Raw genomic sequence first — 23,728 nt, forward strand, 5'->3', positions numbered from 1 at the left:
ATCGAGGTCATCTGCATCTCCAAATTCAGCCTGCTCGCCTCGTTTGCCAGAGCTGTCCTCATTACGTAGGTACTGTAACTCTAAGAATTTGGACACGAAAACGAGAAACATCCTATGCGACGGGTCAGCAAATGTAATACTCAGTCCTTGTTACCATACTTACTTGTCGATACCAATTGTGTTATTAAGCCATGCCTTTACTGACATGAAAAGCTGGGTTCTCTCATCAAGAAGAGAATCAAGCATGAGAAAAAGAGGTCGGGTCAGCATGACCTCGTAGTTATTCAGGCCAGAGAGCCTAGGAAACATTTTCAAATCCGCGTTCGGAGTCTTTGGTGTTCTTCTATCAGAGCTCGTCGCACCGTCTTGCAAGCTGTGTGTCCAGAGGATACTAAAGCTTCGCCCAGATTCTGCGAGGCGGGTCGCAAATGAGCCGTTGACATCATATTGTATCATCAAACTACATATAGCAGCTTCGATGTCACGATTCTGAGGTGTCAGCGCGGTTTGCAAGTGCCACAGGCTGCGAACTGTTTCAACGTGATATTTTGGCTCTGAGGCTGCTAGAAATGCCCAAGCATGCCGGACGAGAGGAGACACCAACTCAGAGAGTTCGGTGCTGAGTATGCGACTGGTAGAAAGTAGATGCGTAGAAAGAAAGAGTGTCGAAGAGAAGGTCGTATATGCAAGAGTCTTCCGCTCCAAGAGGCAAGTATGTAAAGATGTCATGAGGTGTTTTACGTCGAAAGGTGTGTTCTGAGGGGTTTTGGAGAGCAGGAGCATTAGTATTCGGCTACTGATACTCAGCTGCATTCCTTCATGATTTCCCATCAGGGTCGTACAGTTCAGGCTGCATGCTTTCTGCAAGAGCAACTCGGCTACATTGCGAGCTGCAAAGGGAGGGTTTGAAGCATCCAAGTTACCTTGCTCGTTGACATAGAAGTGCTTGATTTTCTTGAGTACTTCTAGATTCGGGGTACCCAGAATGGCCGTCGTTTCTGCAATGGGCGTAGATCCGTTGGTAGGATTACCTGGGAAAGCCCGCTCAGGAACGAGCTCCAACAGATCCGCTGCAATGGCCAAAGCACTCATCGTCCAAGGGTCCCTGCTAGCTGATAGATCTGATGCGTCTTCTTTGTCTTTAGCATCTTCCAGCATGCAAAGTATGGCGAGAACCGTCAGGGGAGCATGAATGGTGATCATCTCTTCCTCTCGTACATTGAAGTGGGTCACGATGAACTTGATGAGGGCGAGTTTGTCCACACGCTCTGGCGCTGACAGGTCACCAGGGCCGATAGCCTGTGCCATTTGCCCTAGTATTTCGCCGTATATCAGACCGCTTTCGACACCATCAAAGAAGACACTGGCGCTACGCAACACCTCGACGAATTCTATCTTGCTTGCTGCTTGAGCTTTGTATTGCCTGACACTGTCCACAATTGGGAGGAAGACCTCGGGCACCACTAGGCCGCCGATCTCCCATCTGTCCATCAGGGAAAGACATATGCGGTAAGGGCGTGCTCTTTCGGATGGGCTGTCACCTATACTATTTTTTATCATAGCAAGTAAAGCTTGCGTCAACGGTTGCAAGCCGAACTCCTCGAAGTAGGTAGTTCGTGAAGCGGACAGCCCGTGACGATGATCTGACGGAGATGTTGGCGACTCTAGTCCACTTTCTGTTTCATGAACCGGAGGTTCAGGGCCAAGTAACCAAGTCCACAGTCGTCTATTCAAGCTCATGTCTCGGCGTGTTACGACACCGATAGCAGCATTGAGAAGTAGTTGTAGGTCTCCTGGCTTCACCCGAGTTTGAAGAACCTTGGAATGTAGTGGGAGATGTGTCACAAGGAGATCTAAGAAGCCCCTCTGAATAAGCAGTTGTTCATCCGCTAAACCGGCAGCGAAAGATCGTAACAGCAGGCCGGGTTCTGGCGAGGTGACAAGTTGTGCCAGCTTTGACGACAAATCCGCATCCGCTCCATTGGCAATATTACCAGGCCGATGTGTTTCGGGGGACAGTGAGTGGCCCAGCTTTGGCAGGCTTCGGACAAGGTATGCCAGGGCTCCAGGCCGCCGGCTCTGGCCAGTTATGGAGGCCAGAAAAAAGCACTGCCAAAAGAAGTCATCCCCACTGGAGTGGCCTTGTGTGATCTCCTCACTCCCATGAGGCCGGATTGCTATTTTGAATCGCTCCACCAACTTCAGGGTCCGATCAAAGTCTTCAGCAGTCTCCTCCTCCAAACCAGGGAGTAAGCCCAATATTATTGACTTCATTGCTGGCCGCAAAGACCGAGGGTTCAGATCCAAGAAGTATCGCTCCAGAAGATCGAGGAACGGGGTCCTCACGGACAAGGAAGCGAAAGAGAGGGTTGAAGCCAGCCCGGGCAGATATAGTGGCAGGTCCTTCGACAGCCCGTCATTCCCTATTACCGAAAACACATAGCTATACACTTCCAGTGCTTTCTGGTGTACACCAGAAGGCAATGAGGGGTTCAAACATTGCGACAGGCGCTTTGCGACAACGGCTTTCGAGGGAATGGTGTTTATGTTCGTATGTCGAGCTTGTAAGGCCTACGTGGTGACAATGGTCAGAGAGAACCTTTATGAACGTAGAAGTCGGGGTGCAAACCTTCAACAGCCGGTTCAAGAAGGAGATATAGTCTGCCCATTCTTGCAGCGCAGTTTCGAAGAGTGTGAGCGCTCGATCAATCCCCGCGGCGTATTTGCGATAACTCTTGTCTTTCGTCGGTGTTTCTTCTGCGATGTGAGCTGATTAGTCGGTCTGTATAGATCACCTCCAGCTAGTACCCCTGCTCACCTGCTCCCAATTGATTCCTCCATTGTCGTGGGGCAGGAGAGTCTCGGCCAGAGCTCTCTGGGGAGACAGACCTTCGGCCAGAGTTTGGCTCGAGGGACATTTTAGCTGTCGCGAGGCTTGAAGGATGGGTAGTATGAGAACATGAGGCTCTCCTGGGTTCGTGGAGGCTTCACTCGCAGTATCATTGCTGCCTTGAACTCGCAAGGGGAGAGAGTGTGCCGTCTTCGTGGCTTTCAGCATGCATGTGCAAGCAATGGAATAAGGCTACCTGTTCGGTGCAGACGTACGTCGCGGGTACTAAGGTTGAGTACCTGGAATAGGGTACGCTAACCCATTGGCTGGCGCGTCAAGAACCCTGTTACCCGCAACGTAAGGCTGTTCAGGTCCTAATTTTAACGCTACCCAGGTCGACATAATTCCGTATTGCGTCTTATAAAGACAAGCAAGACCCGTCTGCAATTCCAACGAAGGCGGTGTGCTTTCTTGCGAGATAATATCATTGCTAAGATATTGTGTCTCTAACATACGACTTGCTAGTAGCTCCCACAGTACTTCAGTATATACAATCTTTCATTTCTGAAGAGAGGTACCTGGGAGCGTTTTGTATTGGAGCTCTCAGAACTGACGTCAAGTTTCCGTTATCTTAAAGTGCCAGCCCCACGCCTGGTGCCGACATCAACCACACCTCCACAGCAATTTGGATCACCAGAGCCTCAACTTCGGACGCACCTGTCACAAAGCGACACCCATGGCGCTTGACTTTGAAGCATGGATTTGATGCCAGACGATTCAACCTTTGATACGGCGCAAAATACTCCGTTGCGCCTTGGGCTCTCGGCTGGTCTAGAGAGACAATGAGCGGATTGAATTGCAGTCGCCATCATGGTCCGAGAAGACGATGCTGGTGGTCCCAATGACAGCGCCGGCGACAGGCCGCCGCCACCTCTGCCGCCGAGGCCATCAGTGGACGCCCCTAACCAACTACGATCCAAACCTGTCACGGCAGTATCCTCCGTCGACATCCAGACGCTATCGTTCCCAGATGGCTCCCGGGGGACATTCTCGAGCTCCGGCCCGCGGGCTGTGTCGACGCCAGCACGACTGTCGAGCGGGTATACAACTCCGAGTATTGGCGGGCTAGTGTCTGCGAGCGGAGAGGCAGACGATTCTATGAGCATAATGAGCTTTGCCCCAACGCTGCGGCCACCGGGTGATCTCGCAAGTCTCGTCGCTGGGGAGCTGAACAGAAAGAGCCGCGCCTGGGCGCTTTTGCGGTCGCAGTCCGCGAATGTTCCGCCCTTTGAAAAGGTCAAGTTGGATACATCAGCGAATGGTCTCGCGAATTTCGAGAGGGAGTTTGACGATATACCAGACGAATCAGCGCAGGATATCAAGGACGATGAACGGGTGTCATTGTGGAAGTCCAAGCTTAAGCATTATATGATTTTATCATCGGCGGGCAAACCAATATGGAGCCGCCATGGCGACTTAAGTTTGATCAATTCTTACATGGGAGTTGTCCAGACTATTATATCCTTTTACGAAGGCGCGAAGAACCCCCTACAGGGATTCACGGCTGGGAACGTGCGGTTCGTGGTTGCAACGGAGGGCCCGCTATACTTCGTTGCAATCAGTAGGCTGGGCGAAAGCGATGCCCAGCTCAGAGACCAATTGAAGGCACTCTACATGCAAATATTATCAACTCTTACGTTACCCACCCTCACAAAGATATTCATAAATCGACCGGGAACCGACTTAAGGGCACCTTTGCGAGGGACAGAGTCGTTGCTTGCCTCCTTAGCAGACAGTTTCACCAAAGGGTCGCCGTCTGCTCTTCTAGGTGCTCTAGAATGTCTGAGGCTACGCAAGTCACAGCGGCACAGTATCAACAATGCATTCCTCAAGGTCCGAACTGAGAAGCTCCTGTATGGTCTGATCGTCGCCGGAGGCAAACTAGTCAGCGTGATAAGACCTCGGAGACATTCTCTTCATCCCTCAGATCTACAACTCATCTTCAACATGCTCTTCGAGTCTGAGAGCATACAGGCCGGGGGTGGTGAGAACTGGATTCCTCTGTGCCTGCCCGCCTTCAACAACACAGGCTTTCTCTACATGTATGTAAGCTTTTTCGACGGTGCTTCTGGCGAAGAAGGCAGACCTACATCGGCTCCCCATGGCGAGCAAATAGCCATTATTCTCATCAGTCCTGACAAGGAATCATTCTTCGATCTCAAAGAAATGCGCGACAAGGTCGTCCAGTCGCTTACGAAGAACGGTAGCCTGGCAATCATCAAAGCAGCTGTTAAGGCTGGGCGGCCCCCAGTGTCGAGCCTTGTCCCAGGCATCCAGGTCAGCCACTTTCTCTACAAGTCCAGGGCAAACGTTCAGTTTTGCATGGCGGCTCTCGAGCCGACCTTTGGAGACATCATAACCTCCACGACTACGTCGGATGACGGCGAGAAAGAGCGCTCTGGTCTTGTCGGTCGCAGAAGCTTGATGACGCTATATCACCAGCTACATGCTGCAGTTCATGCGCGGCATTCTCATCTCAAGGTCTTGCATTGTGTCAGTGAGGATGCTGCCAGTCTGGCATGGGTCACGCCGGTATTCGAGTTCTACTGCGTGTCTGGACCGAACACATCACGAGTGGTAATGACGCAGGCGGCCAACAAGATCATTCAGTGGGCGAAGAAAGAAGAGGAAAGACTATTCATCATAGGAGGCGGCGTATTTTGAAGGCTTTTCAAATTGGGAGTGGAAATTCATTAAATTAAAATTGACAAACGAGGCTTTCAAATCGTCACAAGCCGTCTCCTATTGACCATATATCCCATCCATATCATACGAGGTGAAGTAATGAAACAAGTGTCGCATCCTCCAGCTCACCACTGGTTCCGTTACACCTCTCCCAAAGTTTCTCTAGAGCAGTCTCTTTGGGAGGCTGTCACAGTCGACCTTGACGACCAACTTAACATCTTCACCCTTGTCGGCCTCCAGCGCTTATCCTGACAGTGAACCCTTCGCAGCTCAGGAAACTCGTCATCATCACAATCCGCTTCCATTCGACTAAGGATTGGGCTTGTCCTTCTACAGCAGAACAAGGATAGTGCTCGTTTCAGCTTCGACAGGCGAGAGTGCACCCCATCAACCATGGGGCTGTCCTCGTCATGAGCGACGTTCGGTGCCGGGGTCGGTGCCCTCGCCATCTCCGGCCAGGGAGATGTAGGTGGGATATAGTCAAGCTCTTCTTTGAATACGGGATGACGAAGTCGCGGTGGGAGAGAGCCGTCAGGATATATTGAGGGAGTGGTGCAGTGCCATGTGGTAGACAGCGCACCGGCTTGAGCGGTGAAACTGCCTAGCTCTACCACTGGCAACATGGACGGTCGGGTCATCATGAGTTTGTTCGGCCGCCGATCTGTGCTGTCTCTGACCCGCGTTTTGAATATGTGGTCGCGAGTATGACGGCATCAAGTTACTATCGAGTTGCTTGGATAAATTGGCACAAGACAGAGTTGTAGCATTTACTTCACAAAGCAGAAGAAGAGTAGAATTAAGATTGTATATATAACACTCTGCCTGATGGGTTGTTGCGCCAATGGTTCTCCGACACTGCCAATCATCCTGTGGTTGATAGCGGGAGAATGCGTATTTAACTTTCAAGTCAACCATGTTTAGCAACACAACGTCCGGGACAACGGTGCTCTTTCAATCTCATGTATCGCGTTGTAGCGTGTGTTAGGCTCTAGAGTCTTAGAAGGTGGATTGACTTCGAGTATGTACATCATCGACTTACGACCAGAAAAAACAGCCTCCGGTTACCACATCCCCCAACCTGTAATGATAAATAACTTAATAATAAGGAGATAGAGGTCCGGTAGGCCCAACCCAACGCTCAAAACGCTCCGCAACCTAAACAATTCATGTTTGCCAAATCAATCAGGGCGTTGAACTGCTTCTTCAAGGAAGTGAGAGACATTGGCTGGATAATTCCTTTGACACGTCCTCCCCAAGATGATATCCACAGGCAGAGCCACTGTAAATCAATGACCCTTGCGATTTCTCTTTCTTACGACGGCAGTGACCACATGTCGAGCATCTCGCAGCCACTTCTCCAACTTTCTCTTCAGTTTTCTAGTTCTGATGAAGTTCTTGGTGGCTAAGCCGGCATCGTTGCCAGGCTCTACCAACGCACCTTTATTCTCCGACATTGTAATTGGCGGAAGAGCATCAATGGGACGATTCTGAATTTCGTCGTCTTTTGCCTGGTCGATATTGGCATGGTCGCCGCGCGCGTTGTGATTACGTGGCTCAGCAAATCTTGCCCTGAAATTTGACAGGCCTCTCCTTAAACCCTTCCGTGACATGGCTTTACTACCTTCCGAGAAAACGCTGCGGATCTCGCTGAAATTGATAGAATCCTTTGGAACACGCGATAGACGTGTATTGTCCATATAAGCATCGAGAGATGATCCACGATGGTGTTCAAATACAATGGGAGGGAGCCTCGGTGGTGATGTACGTGCTGAGCTCGGCTGGTCCTTTTTAGAATGTTTCTTGCTTTTGTCAGCGCGAATTTCTTGCCCGCCGCGGCGACTGCGGTAAAGAGCTTCAAGCCCTGATGCAGAAGTGAAGAGATCTGTCGGGCGCAACGAATCTAGATCAGATAAAGCTTCGGATTTTTCAACTCTAGCATGCCTCTTGACGGTTCCGATGTCATCAGCGGACTTTGTGCTAAGCGCGCCCCGGGAGATCTTGAGCTTCAGCCTTGTTTTGATGGGTGTGCGTCTGTCCACAGGATCAGCGCACTCGGCTTGTTGCTTGGTAGGTTTATAGCGTGGACTCGCCCCTGACTTCTGAGGAGTATTCGGCTCAACCTCGCGCAATGGCCCCATGGCGGCTGCCGGGGCTAATCGTAGCTTTGGCCTCTTTTTCGCAATATTCTGGTCGAAGACAAAGGCGTGGTAATTGTTTGTATTCCCGACTGCCCGATTCTCTGGAAGTATGGCATCGGTCAACGTTGAACGTGCTTCTGTCAGTCGCGAAAGCTCGAAAGGTTCGAAGTTGACGGGAACTACAGCAGCGCCGAAGGGAGATTCTGGCGCTGGGGAGTATCCTGGAAGGGGAGGCAGTGCCTTCATTAGCTGCGGTATGCTGTCCTTGACACGCAGTAACCTTGCTGGAGAAATTGGTTCGGGTGCTATCATTGGAGACTTTGAACGATCCAGATGCAAATCAAACGTTTCATTCACAGACCCTGCGTTCTCAGTCTCGAGAGGTTTGGGTGCCGAATGATTCCGTCGATGTTGGCGTTTAAGTGGCCGAGATGAGAAAGGTGGCATGTACCCTCTTCGATGAGCTGGTTTTGATCCTCCCTTCGATCCTGCTTCTGAAGATGGGTTCTTCAAATTCAGAATCAAAGCATGCGTCTGTTTCTCAGTCTCCGTCGGACTTCCAATCGTAGACATTGGAGACGATGTGTGTATGTGATTTGAAGTTGCTGGAACCTTCCCGAGGCCGTTGCTGTCCGCATGATTCATTCTGGCAGGGCAAAATGCCTGAGGGGCGTGACCGTTGGTACTGGTGGCCGGGGACTGCTCGGTTGAACTCCTATTGGGTCTTGCATCATCTGTCGTTACTTGATTCACTTTATCTCTGTCGTTCAGAATCTCCTGCAAGTTTAATCCAGATGTCCGAGGAGATGCAATACTGATCATTGGGACGTTCCCATTTGCAGCAGATCCGTCGACAAAATTAGGTCCGCCGAGCTTGTTAGATCTCCTGGGAGAGCAGTCTCGAGGCATATGCGGCGTTGTCAAGCTCTCCTTGAGCTCGAGGCGTTCATTTGGGTCTTGGACACTAGCATCCTGCGACGACTCACTCAAGGCACGAGTTTTGAAATAGCTTGCAATTCCCAAATGACCTTCATCTCTTTGGTTGTCGAGTTGGTCATTATAATCTTCTCGAAGAACCATGGGACGATGGCTGCTAGAAATACGAGTTGGTACGGGCGCCAAAGGTGCATCAGGGGTTACCGAAGATGGCACTTTCTCCTCTTGACCTTCAAATTCCTCGCTGTAGTCATAATAGAAGGCTTTTTTCGAGGCAGCGGGAGGACCAATGCTTTGCATTGTGGTAGCGGCATATCCATCAATAGACGATGTCAGACTTGAAAGTCTCTGGTTGTAACTCGCGGAGTTGTCGGGCTGCCCACTGAAGACTTGGTCACCACGCGGATGGTCATGGTGAGACGATCGAACCCGGGGTCCGGATGCCGTAGGCGATTGGCGGCGATGATGCCCTAAATGCGAGTGTAGCGATGGTGTCGACTGATTGAGATCAACTCGCAATGCCAAGGGGAGAGGCCGTCTCGGTTTCTGACGCGGGAACGGCCTATAAGAGCCATGTATGGTCCTCTAAATGACAATTAGCGATCGGATTAAGCCTAAAGCAGTGATGCAAATCTACCAAAGATATTCGATCGATCTCAACCATCCTGCTGTAGTCTACACTTCCATTTTCTGTCAAAGCAGGTGAGGCAGGTCGGACACCGGGACGCTTGAGGCGCGTGGGATATGGGAAAGGGGATCGTGGACGTTGGAGCCCGTTCGGATGTGGGTATCCCCGTGAAGGATGCTCCGCTTGAGAGACGGGAAGATACCTGGAGACAGAGCTCACCATTGAATATGAGCGTTGACCATTGGCATCAAAGCCAGGGTACAAGGAACTGGACACTGATCTGTTGCTACCACCGTACATGGACAGGATCTCGGACGTGCTGTCGCGGTACGAGGGAAGGTGCCTGCGGTCATCTTGTCCTGTTGTCCGGGTGCTTGCACGAGAACATCTGCTAACGCTCCGCATGTCCTTGAGGCTTGGCCGTGGCCGAGGCTCATGAGGAAGAGTAGAGGAAGACTTCATTGGCCGAATGGAAAAGATACCAATGTCTCCGGTCTCTGTGGTGGTTTTCAACATGCTCTCCAGCGGTCCAGGCGACTGCAGGAACGCTGTATTCTCCCTAAGGCTCTTGAGTGGTCGGAAAGGGGGTAGAGATAGACTGTTGTCGGCATCCATGCGGCCATGAGCATCGTATGAGTTGTGAAGAGCGCCATGACTGGCTGACCGCCTGGCGAAGCCCGGATGGCTCATGATGCATTGAGCACGAGCGATGCCGCCGGTAGAGCTAAAGAATGATGAAGCAGGCTAAAAGAGCAGGAGGATAGTGATGTAATATGCCGGCGTGTTGAACAGTAACAAAACAATTGGAGATGCCAAGTCCCGGAGAGCCCTTGCGAGAATGGTTCAACGAGAGACAAGGACAAGAAATGCAAGCTGTTTATGTGGCTTCAGTCCTTGGACGCTGGAAACTGCCGCACTCGAGGCTTCCATGGTCAAGTTGAGGTCTACCCGTCCGTAGCCATTGCCCAATAACAACAGAATCGGGTTGGAAGAAAGTGCACAGAAGCACCAACCGCGATTTGACGCGGGCAAAAGTAGCACTTGCCTGTTTGCGTGGTTTGAAAACCTTTTGAGGAAGGCACGATGGCTTCAACTCAGAATAACCATGCCAACCCATCCGCTAGGGACTCTTCACCTTCACCTTCACCTACCGCCTCAGTGATAACCGTCCTTGAAATGAGGGTTTCCATGGCTATTTCCCGATTCCAACGCATTTTCATGAGACTCATGATATGTCATGTTGGCAGTGGACTCTGTTCGTCGGGTCGAAGCCCGTTTGCGCGTGTTGCTTTCACGCATCACGGAGACCGCTGGAGGCACAGCATGCTTTTTGGCGTACTGACTGCAATCGCACGTTCACAGCAATGGCGGTGTCTATGCCACGGTAGAACGGCCAAATGTCAACAAACGACGCTCGCGCCGATAATTTATAAAAGACACATCTCCATCTGTTGAACATCGCCGCTGAGCCGCAGTCCATTTCGGGACGGATGGAGCACGGAGCGAGCTGAAGCACAGCTTTGGGAACGGCGGCTCTTGGCGGGAGGCGCTGCCGGGGGTTACACACTGGGGCTATCGCTTTGCATCGCATATAGGACTGCAAGGCTTACCCCGAGCCGTCGCTGCAAGTAGGGTACTGTACCGCGCTACAGACAGTAATAGATCCAGATGGGCGGCGCCTCTGCTGTACTGTAACCCAGGTAGGTAGGAGAAGAACAAGCATATCTGTCCTCTCTTCACCGTGCTTGGATAAGCTGATGGCTGATGGCCAACGTAAAGTAAGTTGCACGGCGAGGGGTTGGCTTTAAGCCGTCTGGCATGTAAGGTTTTGGTTTCGGTGGCAGGATAAACCCTCGTGGCGCTCTGTTTGACTCTAATATCAAACCCCAACGCCCTACCGAGTTTATGCTTACATACCTAGGTACCTAAGGTATGGTTTGTCTCGATGCAGTAGATACTGGTGGATGATGTACTATAAATGTCTGAATACCATCTTTCTTCCCCACTACAAATGATGCCGTGTCGACTTTCTAGGCGGAGTGCAGGAGTGCCTACTGGGGATCAATAGGGGAGCATACCCTACAGTAGGTACAGTAAGAGAGATGAGAATTGTTCCGTTTAATCTATCACTAATTGAGCGAGGGTGTGGCATCGGCGCACCGCCATCGCCTCCCACGGCCGGGGATTATTGGGTGGCAGTTTGCCCCTCCACGAGGCTATGAGCTGATAGCGCGCTAGCCAACTGGGAGACAAGATGCCGTAGGCGCCCTAGGAGGCGATAGCGCAATGCCCTTGGCGGTATGTACTGGTTGCCGCCAAAAACAAAGAAAAGATACTTCTGGCCCGAGCCCCTGTCTTGGCCGATCTGCCCCTTTAAGGTATGGAACCAAGGGAAAACGGGCCAAGGGTTCCCCAGGCGGGTTCCTGGAAACTGGACACCTGTTCAGAAAGTTGGAGGCAATGGCAAGGCAAGGTGAGGTAGCTTAGAAATTCAGTGCAGGCGATAAACTTAGCATCACCAGTCCAGCACCAACCTTCCTCCTACCTACCTACTTATTCCTCTACTAGTAGCAGCTGCCCTGTGTGAACACCTGGCAGTGAAATCACAGCAATTCCTCTTAAAAGGGCCCGTTTCTCCACTCGCCTTCGCCCACTCGTCTGCTTTTGCTTCGTCCACTTCCATTCTTCTGTCCTCCCTTCTTGTCTTCTGTTCTCTTGTGTAGTTGTCCAGAAAGGAAGGTCAGTAGCTTCTATTCCCCTCCCGTTGTTCCCCTCCGCACGCCTTGCATTACACGCAGCCATCTCCGCACGGGCTCCTGCAGCTTGTCGCAGCAGTTGCTGTCGAGGTCGAGATCCACCGCCGTTGTTTCCAGTACTGACCTGCTTGCTCCTCCAGGTCCTTCAAGGTCAAGATGCGCACTACTCAGAGACTCGCCTTCAGCCTGCTCGCTGCGGCGGCAGTTGCTTCGGCGTCCGATGTCACCCAGTTGAAGAAGGACACCTTCGACGACTTTGTCAAGACCAATGACATTGTCCTAGCAGAGTGTGAGTCTATCTTGTGATTGCATGCTGCTAGCCCAAAGGACAAATTGCTAATTGGTCATGTTCAGTCTTCGCCCCATGGTGCGGTCACTGCAAGGCCCTCGCCCCAGAGTACGAGGAGGCTGCCACCTCATTGAAGGAGAAGAACATCAAGCTCGCCAAGGTTGACTGCACAGAGGAGTCCGACCTGTGCCAACAGTATGGCGTCGAGGGTTACCCAACCCTCAAGGTCTTTCGTGGACCTGAGAACATCACTCCCTACAAGGGACAGCGAAAGGCTGCTGCGTATGTGGACTCCATTTTGCCCTGATTAGTAAACTCCTGCTAACATGGTTCCGACAGCATCACTTCATACATGATCAAGCAGTCCCTACCGGCAGTGTCCATCCTGACCAAGGACACTCTCGAGGACTTCAAGAAGGCCGACAAGGTCGTTCTTGTTGCTTACATCGATGCCTCTGACAAGTCCTCTAACGAGACCTTCACCGCGGTCGCTGACAAGCTCCGCGATAACTACCCCTTCGGTGCCAGCAGCGACGCTGCTCTCGCCGAGGCTGAGGGCGTCACCGCCCCCGCCATTGTCCTGTACAAGGAGTTCGATGAGGGCAAGTCTGTCTTCTCTGAGAAGTTCGACGTCGAGGCGATCGAGAAGTTCGCTAAGACCGCCGCCACCCCCCTGATTGGCGAGGTTGGCCCCGAGACTTACTCTGACTACATGTCCGCCGGCATTCCCCTGGCCTACATCTTCGCCGAGACCCCTGAGGAGCGCAAGGAGCTCAGCGATGCCCTGAAGCCCATTGCTGAGAAGCACCGCGGCGTCATCAACTTCGCGACCATTGACGCGAAGCAGTTCGGCGCCCACGCCGGCAACCTGAACCTTAAGACCGACAAGTTCCCCGCTTTCGCCATTCAGGAGACTGTCAAGAACCAGAAGTTCCCCTTCGACCAGGACAAGGCCATCACTCACGATGACATCAAGTCCTTCGTTGATGACTTCGTCGCAGGCAAGGTCGATCCCAGCATCAAGTCTGAGCCCATCCCTGAGACTCAGGAGGGCCCCGTCACTGTTGTCGTCGCCAAGAGCTACAACGACATTGTTCTGGATGATGCCAAGGACGTGCTCATTGAGTTCTACGCTCCGTGGTGCGGTCACTGCAAGGCTCTTGCCCCCAAGTACGATGACCTTGCTTCTCTGTACGCCAAGTCTGAGTTCAAGGACAAGGTTGTGATTGCCAAGGTTGACGCTACCGCCAACGATGTTCCGGATGAGATCCAGGGCTTCCCTACCATCAAGCTGTACCCGGCTGGTGCCAAGGAGAACCCGGTCACCTACAGCGGTGCCCGCACTGTCGAGGATCTGGCCAAGTTCATTGCCGAGAACGGCAAGTACAAGGCTGCTGTTGAGGAGGAGGCTGAGGCTGAGACCCCTGTTGCCCCCGCGGCCACTGAGTCTGGCGCTGAGGAGGCTAAGGAGACCGACGTCCATGATGAGCTGTAAAAGGGGTTCCTGCGGGAGGGAACTCTTATGCCTGTATTATTTCCACGCGTCTCACGAGAAATCGCCCATGGGAGCTGGTTTCATCTTTTCCACTGGCTTTAGGGTATAAAGTCGTTGCGACATGGGTCAAAATATCTACGGTAGCTGCGGTAATCAGATTGGCTGTGAAATGAACTGTATTTCTGTCTAGACTAAGCAATGTGTTTCCTTGATCACATACTTCAATCGTGACGTCTTTTGCTTAACAACGTATCTTCCTAATTCCGCTTGACAATGTGTATAGTAAGTATGAGGGGCCACGTTGGCCCGTGAAACCGGTAATTTCCAATTCTGCCCTGTGGCACCGCCCGGAGCTACCTAATCGGCCGCCATTCGATTTGTCGCAGCTTCGGTTGTGAGGTCACCTGTGACTACCAACCAAGCTTAGGTGTGTTAGTGCCAGCTACCAGTCGCTGTCGCGCAGTATAAGGTCGGCATTCTAGTGCCCGCCACAGCTCCCCTCAAGTACCTCCTGACCAACCCGACCCGAGATCAACCCGAGCAAGCTTCCAACTCCAACGCCAACTTCCTCCTCGATTCCTCTCCAACCATCACCGCAACACACCCTTCCGACACACGCACAATGGCTTCCCGAATACTCTCCTCAGGGGCACGAGCCCTCTCCCAACCCTCTCCGGCACTCCGCGCAGCAAGAAACTTCCAGACTTCGGCTAGGCTGCTCGATGCTGCCCCAGCTGCTCCACTGCCGGCTCGCAAGCCGGTAGGCGCCTTTCGCGGAGGGTACGGACAGTTGATCCCTTCGACATGGTTCTAGGGCATTGATGGACTAACTCGAGATTTTGGCAGACTCTTTGGCTTCTTATTGGGAGCTACTGCTGCTGGCAGCGGCGTCTACTACTATATTCTGCAAGAGTACAAAGCGTCCAACGAACTGTTGACGGAGGACATTTTTGTACGTTTCTGCAATTCGCTTTCCTTCCCAATCAATGTCTCTGTCTTGATTACGTCTGCATATACCATGGCTATGACTCTATTGCATGAGAAAAGGCTGGCCTCATTGCGCGCTCTTGATGAATTAAAATTTCGGCAACCCTCAAACATGCATTGGCTGACTCTACATGGGCACAGGCTCTCCAAGCTGCGACGCAACGCATGAGCAACTACCTCACTACTCTGGAAGAGAAGATAGACGCGGTCGATCGCAAGAAGAAATAAGCAGACGACTGTGGATGGAGCAATTGGAGTTCCTCGGAGGATACACGGAAAACGGTTTCGATGGCCGGGGTGGATGTATATTGAGGCTGTACAATATTCGCTCAACCTTCTGTATTGACGACGTCTCTTATGTCGCGAGCAAGCATTTCTGGTATTTGCCAATTGACCAAACGTGTGCGGATTAGTAACGGCCGTCCTCGCGTGCCTGTTCCGATACCTTGATGAGTGATGCAGTGCATGTTTCGTGAGCTCACTTCAAGCACCATACTACGCTGATTGATAAGCTCTACTTGAGCCTCTAAATAAGCGATCTATCAAAGTTCTTCAACCTGCGAGTCTTCCTTTGTTTACAGCCTACTATTGCGTCGAACTCTCTCAATGACAAAGAGTTGGGTACGCAATCCGGGGGGTGTGGAGGTGGGCCTGCCGGCAAATCGCGGGGAGACAAGACAAGCTACTGTGCGGTAGCACAGCACATGCGGTCCGGTCACTCTTCAAATTTCCCTCCCGAATCTCCTTCCACAACCAACTACTACCGACAAGATCGCCCACCCCCAACCCACCACGATGAATAACTTCGGGGTAATAGAGGTCGCCAGCACCAGGACGACCCACGCCCCGGGATGGGCATACATCCCAGACCTGACTGCTAGCGCCGCCGCTCTCCAGCAACAACAGCAGCAGCAGCCCACGAGCCGCAAGCGCGCCCGCAACCAGCCCGCGCTCAGCTCCTCGGACGTGTCGGCGCGGCACGACGCCCGCGTGCAGAAGGAGCTCGCGCAGCTCAACCGAGACAACTTCAAGGACGTGAGCATCGCGGTGCCGCCCAAGACGGCGCGGGCGGCGGCCCAGAGCAAGAGCACGCCCAACGTGCGCAAGATCCTCGCCTCGCAGAAGACCTTCGCCAACCACCTCGACGACTTCGAGGCCCAGAAGGCGCAGCTCGAGAACAACCCGGCTGCTGCGGCCGCTGCTGCCGCGAACCAGGCCCTCATTGCCCGCACGCAACAGCAGCTGCTGTCCACCAAGCCGCCGTCGAGCTCGAAGCGATCCGGCGGGCATAAGAAGGCCCCGCCGAAGGTCGAGGCAGCCGAGGATGTCGAGATGGCCGACGCCGCTGCCCCGAGCGTGCTGCCCACGGATCCGGAATCTGCCATCCTCGCGCCGTACACCAAGCAGCCGCCGGCAGCGCATCCCGCCGACGCGGATCCCCTTCTCGAGACCAACTCCTGGGTGCCGCCCTTACCAACGGACGACGAGCTGCGGGAGCTGATGACCGCCTTGCCGCTCAACTACAACCAGGCGCGAGGCACATGGGGTCCCGACGACGCACGGTATCCGCCAAGGCATTTCTGTGAGCTGTGCGGATATTGGGGCCGTGTGCGGTGTATGAAGTGCGGGACGCGCGTCTGCGCCTTGGATTGTCTGGAGCTGCACCGCGAGGAGTGCGTTACGCGGTTTGGCTACTGATGGGGAAATAGAATTTGATCTGCCAGTGCTTATTAAAGTCAGATTCTGGTCAGAGAGCTTATGGCCCCTGGGCTTACAGAGTATGGAGAAACTCAGCTTATTTTACGGTATCTTGGCATGGCAGGCGTTCACTTGATCATCAAAATATTATGATACCCAGGTATGGTGAAAAAAGGGATAGAGATAGGCGTTCACAAAGTCACATAGAATATATGTTCACACCAGCGTAAGATGACCAGCTTGGTGCCGGTTATGTATATTTGTCATCTATAATTTGAGTATTTTGAGATTTTTTTGGAGAAGCTTTGCCTTATCATTCGTGTTGTTGTACATGATCGCCCATCATGAGAGTTGATCCTGCCATCCTCTATTTAATCAACAGAACGCCCCATTTCCCGTATATAACCGGTTTTCCAATTCATGTATTTCCCAATTCCTGTGGCATGCGGCGAGGGGAAGAGAGTCAGATCAAGGAAGAACCTTAGGGTCTGCCTCCTTGTTGAAGGTATCCGGCTCAGGGGTTGGCCAATGTGAAGGCAACGTTGCCCGTGCTTGCACCGCCGACACACGTGCCGCTCATGCTGCCGGTTGGGCAGACAGCTCTCGCGGCACGGATACACTGCTCCCACCTGCCCTTGGAGATGTTGATGGTGGCTCCACTGTCGACGGCGTTGAGAGAGAACTTGGCCGTCCCTGACTGGCCCACTGTGCTTGTTGGTGCGCCGCCACACTTCGTGATAGCGCCTGCAATGCCTCCGCAAATACCCAGCTCCGCAACGTTCTGATCATGAAAGACGATGTTCCTATGTGGGTGTTAGAATGCAGTCATTCGAGAAAAGGGGAATGCTGTTTGGTCATACTGGCTGCGGTCCTGGCATGTTACACCGGTTACAGCGTCAGGGTTGACTGAAGTTGATGCTCGCATTTGCAGAACCTCGAAATGTTGTTGCGGGACATAGACTCGAGGAAAGCCAGAGGGCATGGCAGCCACGCAGCTGAAGAAGACCAAGAGGGTCTGAAAAACAACGGAAACGGAGATCATCTTGAAGATACTGTTTTTGGTATACGTAATACGCGGGTATCGTGTGAATTGGTCCGTGGTTGATATAAGAAAATATGAGAATTTGAAGCAAATGACTTCAAGCCAGATGACAGTTAAAAGGCGAAAAAGGAAGAAAAAGGACTTGTTGAAATAAGACACCCAGGTCCAAAAGAGAAAAGAATGAACGATCACAGATCTCGTGGTCAAGAATGGAAAAGGACAAGAGAATGAAAAGATGGTTGGCGTTCTCTGCAAGAGAGCTGTAGACTCGTGGAGATGGGGATAAGATGGACAAAACTACTCCAGACGGCATACCAACGGTTTTCTACAACTCAGACGAACCACAGACGATAGACCAGGATCTATACCCTGGATTGCTTGCGTAACTCACTGCCACGGCCGCGTGAAGGCCCTTGGCAGGAGGCTGCTCCCATACATCCGAGCCCAAAGAGGCGAGGAGCAGCGATTGGGGAGCTGGCCAACTTTGCCCTGCCATCCCAGCGCATGGGAAACCAGGGGAAGTGGCCCTTCCCTAATGGAGATCGCTTGATCCTAGTGTTGCTCCCTCATGCGACGTCCAAAGCTTCCGTGGCTGATCTATGGAACCATTAGCACCGCAGCAGGGTCAACGTGTCTTGATAGGGCGGGGGTTGAAGAGATGAAACATCCTGGGTTACTGATTGAGTTGGGCCATGCCAGTCGGGGCTTCTGCGAACACTACCGGCAGTGGGCCTAGCGCAGCGTTTCCCCGGTAGAGGCTTGCAAGCCAATGGTTGAGCCGCAGTGCTGCTTACGATTCCTCACCGCACGCCCAGGCGTACCAACTCCCCGACATCTTGAAACGTCTCCCTAGCAGTCGCGGCACATCCATTTCAGTCGATGCACCAGCAACGGTGCTAGCCCTTGATAATCCGCTACTCTCTGGATTTCATATTTGTTACTACCCATACTGGCCGCCCTGCGCAGCTGTATCATACAGACAGCGGTTAGGTTGAATAGCTAACAGGTTGCTTACAAGGCTAGGGTTGTTCATCCATTCTTCTCCAACAACTACCACCTGCTAACCTCTTGATGCCCACCCTGGCAAATGGGAGGCATTCCATCGAATGCTCTGCGTCTCCACGAGCCATCAATTGCTAGTGTGATCTCACTATCCCATGAACACAACATGATCTTCCCAAGGCTCTGCGACACCCAAAGGGCAACCGAGATGAGTGTGCAGAACAATGGCTGTGCGAGCAAAATGTTCGTCCCAACTCTGTAGATCCGGGTCACTTGCCTTGCCCTGCCCTGCACAATCTGAACTATGCGATCAGTCAATCCACTGTAGAGAAAGTGCTGCTCAGCCATTCAAGTCTTTTCGTTGCCCACAGATTCCACAGACTCCACAGTCGCCTGCATTCAGATAAATGCTTTCCTTGCAACTCGGTTTTTCGCATTTCCACGAACCAGGGACGCTCTCTGCATCAAGAACATTGGAGCACATGCTGCAAGTAATCGATAGTGGTTCGTTCGTGAATGAGCAGATGGGACACTCCCGTCCTGCACCAGCGTCTGAAGAAGATTGAAGCGTTGTACGCTTGTTGACAGATTGCGTGCTTTTTGATATGATTGTTCGTGAGGGAGATCTCCTGTTGTCGCTCTGCAGTGTAACATCGATCTGCTCTGCGTCCCGCTTCCCGCTGTGCGCTCGGTCTTGTTTCTTCGATGATGATTGGGATGTGCTCGTAGATCCAAACTCAGCACCGGCGGTTCTCACCTGTGACAGGGGCTTGTTTCGTAGTGACGATTGGAGTTCCTTTAACTCCTGCTGTGCGTCCTGGTCATTTGTATTCTCATCCTCGCAGACTTTGACCATTCGATGACCTTTGCCATCAAGAAGTTTGGTGCCATTGATGTCAATAGCATCATTGCTGATGTCGAAGCTTCCATCTTCGTAGTCGCTCTCAGACTGGGTCTCAGAGTCACTGACGGTCTCATCGTCATCCACATCCACGACATAGTGCTTCTCTACGCCCGTCTCTTTCGATTGCTGTTCAAATCTTGCCAAAGCAGCCGCAGCCCGAAGTTCTCTCCCTCGATTGCTCCCAGCAATACGGGGTTTTGCCGCTATAGTCTTCCCCTTCTCGAGTTTCCGCTTTGTGGCATCGTCACCTCCCAAAGCGACTCCATTCGCTCCAAACTTCTTCAGAATCCGCCGCTCCTTCTTCTCCTGATAGGTGAGGTCCTTCTTAGCCTTACGCTTACGCCGTCGTGATCGATAGGTACCGCCGCACAGATGCTCTGGCAAGGCTTCGTCTGGCGATATGGTGTTCCTCTCGAACTCGCCCGAACTAAGAAGAGCCCCGCGTCCCCACAGACCATCTCCAGTGTAGCCGCGAGTCCAAAGCTTCTTCATCTGCTCAGCATACTGGTTTCGGACGGCCCAGAACGCCCTGGAGTGGTTCATTTGCTTGCAATGCGCCAGTTCGTGCATCATGACCATCTGCACGTAGTTGAAAGGCAGCCAGTGCCCCGAGCGTGCCTTGAGTACCAGCTGAATGATCTCTCCAGCATTAAAATTGCGACCGACGAACTCTCGGTTTGGCTCATACTCTTCCAGTGTCATCACCGAGAGACTGTGCTCTTTCATTATAGGTACTGCCCAACGTGATTAGCATGGACTGACATTGTAATTGATCACTTGGAGGCCTTACAGCATTGCGCCGCTATCCGCTCAAGAAAATCTTGTGCGATCGGTCCATCCGGGCCCTTCAGCGGCTTGATAAAAATGATGCGCTCATTTGGTTGTGTCTTCTTAGCGTTGAGACGCTGAATGCCGACAGGCATATTCGATTCCGTTACTTCCCTTCCGTGGTTATTAGTTCACTACCGAGCGTGTGGCTTTTTCTACGTCCCGCGGAGCAGAGTTCCTTATTAACTGTACCGGAGGCAGATGAATGCAGCCGAGATCGAATAATAGTAAGTTCCAGAAGATTTGCCGAAGAGACGCGCTTCGTGAATTGTACGTTGTAGAATGACTCGTCAAAGGAAGCTCTCGGTAGCGGGAGGGGCGAGTCTTACGCGCTGTCACATGACATCACTTAAAAGGAGGTGAAAGGGTCAAACGACTCAACTTATAAAGCACCCAAATAAAGAAGTACGGGCCCTAGTTATTATTATTAGAGTAAAAATGTAGCCTCACATGGTAAGAGTGTTTAAGGGCTTAGCAGGCAGTTGGAAGTGACCTCGGTGAAGGCAAACATAGTTATCGAGTCTCTTGAACACTTAATGGGTGAAAGACGAAAAATATGCCTTTGGCCGTCATACTATACTGTAATTTTAATTTAGCATCAATATAACCGTTTCATCGTCTTCTACCGGCGCCAGCTCCTGTACCACCACCAGTGGCCCTATCAGCAAGAGACACAACCTCTCCTATACCAGCAGCCTCTTGCTCATCTTCCAGAGCAGTAATTTCCTCACGACAATCCCACCACTTCTCCTCGCTCAACTCAAATGCCCTTGTTTTGATTTCTTTGACAGACAGACTTTCCGGCTGGATATTCTTCCATCTTAGACTTAGCATGAGAATCTCTTGCCATTCGTTGGATGTCCTCTGAAAGAAATCCCGTCGAGATTCAAATGGCTGTGGTTATTAGCTGTGATTTCATCAATTTTAAGATATGTAGGAGACATACTCTAGGATGTGGAAGGCCGTCGTCAACTGACGTGGCAGTCGTGTCAGCTTCACTTTCCTCTTCTTCAGAAATCGACGTTGATGCCGATGAATCCGTGCTAGCTTCCGAGAGCTCGTCCGCCTGCTTCTTCTTCCGCTTGCTTGGTGAGAAGCTTTTCGGTTCATCATCTTCCATTTCGATATCCTCATCCTCTTCATCGTCCATGTCCTCGTCTTCGTCGTCTTCGTCATCCTCCTCATCCTCGGACTCCTATCAAATTCAGTAATTGCAGCAAGGACAGGTCCATGATATCTTCGGCGAAACTTACAATCCAGTCCTCGACCGGCCGAGTGAATATCTCTTTACAGCCATCCATCTTACCGAGATCGACGGCGTACAAATCATCGAAAGTGAATTCCCTATCCCCTTTCTCAAATGTGCCACCATAAATATACAGTACATCATCCTGCACAGCTAGCTGCGCATTGAATCTCGGATGCGGCAGATCCATCGTTACAGGCATTTCTCGTAGCGGTTTCTCGTCTTCATCCGGCTCAGCAGCCGTCTTGTCGAGCTCCATCGTATCAGCATCTTCTATACTAGCGCCTGTCTCGAGGGCTGCCAGCTGTCGTAGTAGCTCCTCTTCTCTATCCTGTGCTCTAGCACGTCTGCCACCTCGCTGTTCTGCTGGCGCTTTTTTCTGTGTTCGAGCCTTGCGCAATGTCAACGGGAAGAAGCGGTTGCGCTCGATATTCCACGCAAATAGGCCGTTGAAGAATTCACTGTCCATTCCCTCCTCGCTCTCTTCTACATCATGCACTCCGCCAAACAGGATCCCTCTTCCCTTGTGGAAAGCCATCGTGGTGCCAGCACGCTTAGGCTCGGGTGTGTTGGCTGGCTTCTTGCGCTTCTCCCATCGCACTGTGGGAGGTGTATTTGGCGGCGCATCCGCTGGTGGCTGCGTAATTCTCAAGAAGTAGCAGTCTTGATGGATCATAGGCTTGAGGATATTTCTTTGTCCCTGTGACCCAGACTTTGCTTGCTTGTTGGCGGCAACCGTGGCCTTGACACGTGAATAACCACCGTACAACACCGCACCCTGCTCGTGAGGGAGGAAAGTGAACGATGATCGCGCATCAGGTTTCAGCTGTGCCGGCGGCAAGGTCGGGTTGAACCAGACGAAGTTCTGAGTGTCGTATAGCCATAGGTCGGCAAGATACTTGGTCTGATTCGCAGTATCCTGGAAGCCGCCAAAGAGAATAATGTAATTCTTGTAATACGTCATGCGGTGACCGCTCCTAGCTGGAGGTGTCTTGCCTTTGGGTTCCAGTCGCATCCATTCTCTCGTGTTTGGTTCGAGACGCCAAAAATCATTGTAATGGTAGAATGTACCTTGCTTGGGAGAGCTGAATTCACCGCCGAAGAGGTAGACGAAGTTTGCCTGGTTCCCACCTCTGCACCAGGCATGTCCTGACCGTGGGAGGGGCGCATTAGGGGATGTGACTGTGCGCCATTCATCACGATCAACATAGTAGATATGCAAATCATTGAAGAATGTCGCCAGGGCGCCATTAAAATACTCCCCACCAAATAGCAGCAGCTGGTTGCTGTTTGAAGGCGAAGCCAGGAAGGTTGATGCCGACCGCGGCTTTGGGGGGCCCTCCGCCACCGTTTCCGTGATCTTGAGAAATTGTTCCTGCTGTCTCTTATACTCCTCAAGCACTTGGTCTAGGTCAACGTCTTCGGCATCACTGCCGTCCATTTTAGCTGCCTTGGTCTTGGCCTTCTTCTCGCCCTTCTTCTCCTGCTTCTGCTTCTTTTCGGCGAGTTTGGCCTTCTTGGCCTCACTCTTCCCTTTCTTGTCTTTCGCCATGCTGGAAAAGAAGTCAGATTTTGTCGAGGTTGAAAAAACCACTTTACGTCACTTCAGTTGGCTCTTCCATGGTCTGCACTCTCTGTTGTGGAGAAGATGGATTTTTTGGCGATGCTTTTGGTTGGTTCACGTGGTTCAGTGAAGTCTAGCACCAATTGCCGCAAATCTTCTAGGTGCATTGGAACACTCTGAAATTGTTCCCTGTCTTCTTTGAATACTGAAAGCTTTTGGTCGCAATCCACATTGTATATTGTCCTTTGACATGTATCATCGGGATTGGCTGCTGAATTTGGATAACAAGCGACAATTCTATAAAGCTACCGACATGGATGGCTAACTCTTAGGATAGGTCACTTTCGTACTAATAACACACTGAATAGCTCATGTATTACGATGTTTCCTGACTGTACTGGATTTTGAGAAACATCATTACGCTCATGGAAGGTCGATCAATGGTGTTGGTGAAAGTGGATCACGTTATGTACCCCTGGCACTACCATTCCTTCGAGTCTCTACAGCCATGGATCTATCTTTCTTTTTTCAACACGGTGACCCTGACGAAGCACCACTTTCATACAATGCTATTATCGATCAATCCATAGCGAAATTGGCCCGGAACATTGCTCGCCCCTTCATGACTCTAGGCTGTCTA

General features: G+C 51.8%; 6 protein-coding genes across 6 annotated transcripts; 3 read left to right on the forward strand and 3 right to left on the reverse strand.

Annotated features, from left to right (window-relative positions):
• Window positions 1-3,988: 3,988 nt before the first annotated feature.
• UCRPA7_6588 (putative vacuolar fusion protein mon1 protein) lies at window positions 3,989-5,554 on the forward strand (the record flags this gene model as incomplete). Its single annotated transcript, XM_007919125.1, has 1 exon — window positions 3,989-5,554. One exon carries the CDS (start codon window positions 3,989-3,991, stop codon window positions 5,552-5,554), a length of 1,566 nt encoding a protein of 521 aa, XP_007917316.1.
• A 6,635-nt stretch (window positions 5,555-12,189) lies between these two features.
• On the forward strand, window positions 12,190-13,817 carry UCRPA7_6589 (putative protein disulfide isomerase protein; the record flags this gene model as incomplete). Its single annotated transcript, XM_007919126.1, has 3 exons — window positions 12,190-12,322; window positions 12,388-12,604; window positions 12,662-13,817. 3 exons carry the CDS (start codon window positions 12,190-12,192, stop codon window positions 13,815-13,817), a joined length of 1,506 nt encoding a protein of 501 aa, XP_007917317.1.
• A 1,782-nt stretch (window positions 13,818-15,599) lies between these two features.
• Window positions 15,600-16,502, forward strand: UCRPA7_6590 (putative hit finger domain-containing protein; the record flags this gene model as incomplete). The annotated part of the gene is made up of 1 exon (XM_007919127.1): window positions 15,600-16,502. The coding sequence occupies one exon, from the start codon at window positions 15,600-15,602 to the stop codon at window positions 16,500-16,502; it is 903 nt and encodes a 300-aa protein (XP_007917318.1).
• Window positions 16,503-17,016: 514 nt separating this feature from the next.
• On the reverse strand, window positions 17,017-17,544 carry UCRPA7_6591 (hypothetical protein; the record flags this gene model as incomplete). Its single annotated transcript, XM_007919128.1, has 2 exons — window positions 17,017-17,305; window positions 17,363-17,544. 2 exons carry the CDS (start codon window positions 17,542-17,544, stop codon window positions 17,017-17,019), a joined length of 471 nt encoding a protein of 156 aa, XP_007917319.1.
• Window positions 17,545-18,945: 1,401 nt separating this feature from the next.
• UCRPA7_6592 (putative wlm domain-containing protein) lies at window positions 18,946-20,373 on the reverse strand (the record flags this gene model as incomplete). The annotated part of the gene is made up of 3 exons (XM_007919129.1): window positions 18,946-19,005; window positions 19,304-20,184; window positions 20,241-20,373. The coding sequence occupies 3 exons, from the start codon at window positions 20,371-20,373 to the stop codon at window positions 18,946-18,948; spliced, it is 1,074 nt and encodes a 357-aa protein (XP_007917320.1).
• A 517-nt stretch (window positions 20,374-20,890) lies between these two features.
• On the reverse strand, window positions 20,891-23,076 carry UCRPA7_6593 (putative kelch repeats protein; the record flags this gene model as incomplete). Its single annotated transcript, XM_007919130.1, has 3 exons — window positions 20,891-21,172; window positions 21,225-21,473; window positions 21,532-23,076. 3 exons carry the CDS (start codon window positions 23,074-23,076, stop codon window positions 20,891-20,893), a joined length of 2,076 nt encoding a protein of 691 aa, XP_007917321.1.
• Window positions 23,077-23,728: the final 652 nt, after the last annotated feature.

Source organism: Phaeoacremonium minimum (assembly GCF_000392275.1).
Source record: "Phaeoacremonium minimum UCRPA7 unplaced genomic scaffold PA7_03_scaffold_479, whole genome shotgun sequence".
Classification (NCBI taxonomy): domain Eukaryota; kingdom Fungi; phylum Ascomycota; class Sordariomycetes; order Togniniales; family Togniniaceae; genus Phaeoacremonium; species Phaeoacremonium minimum.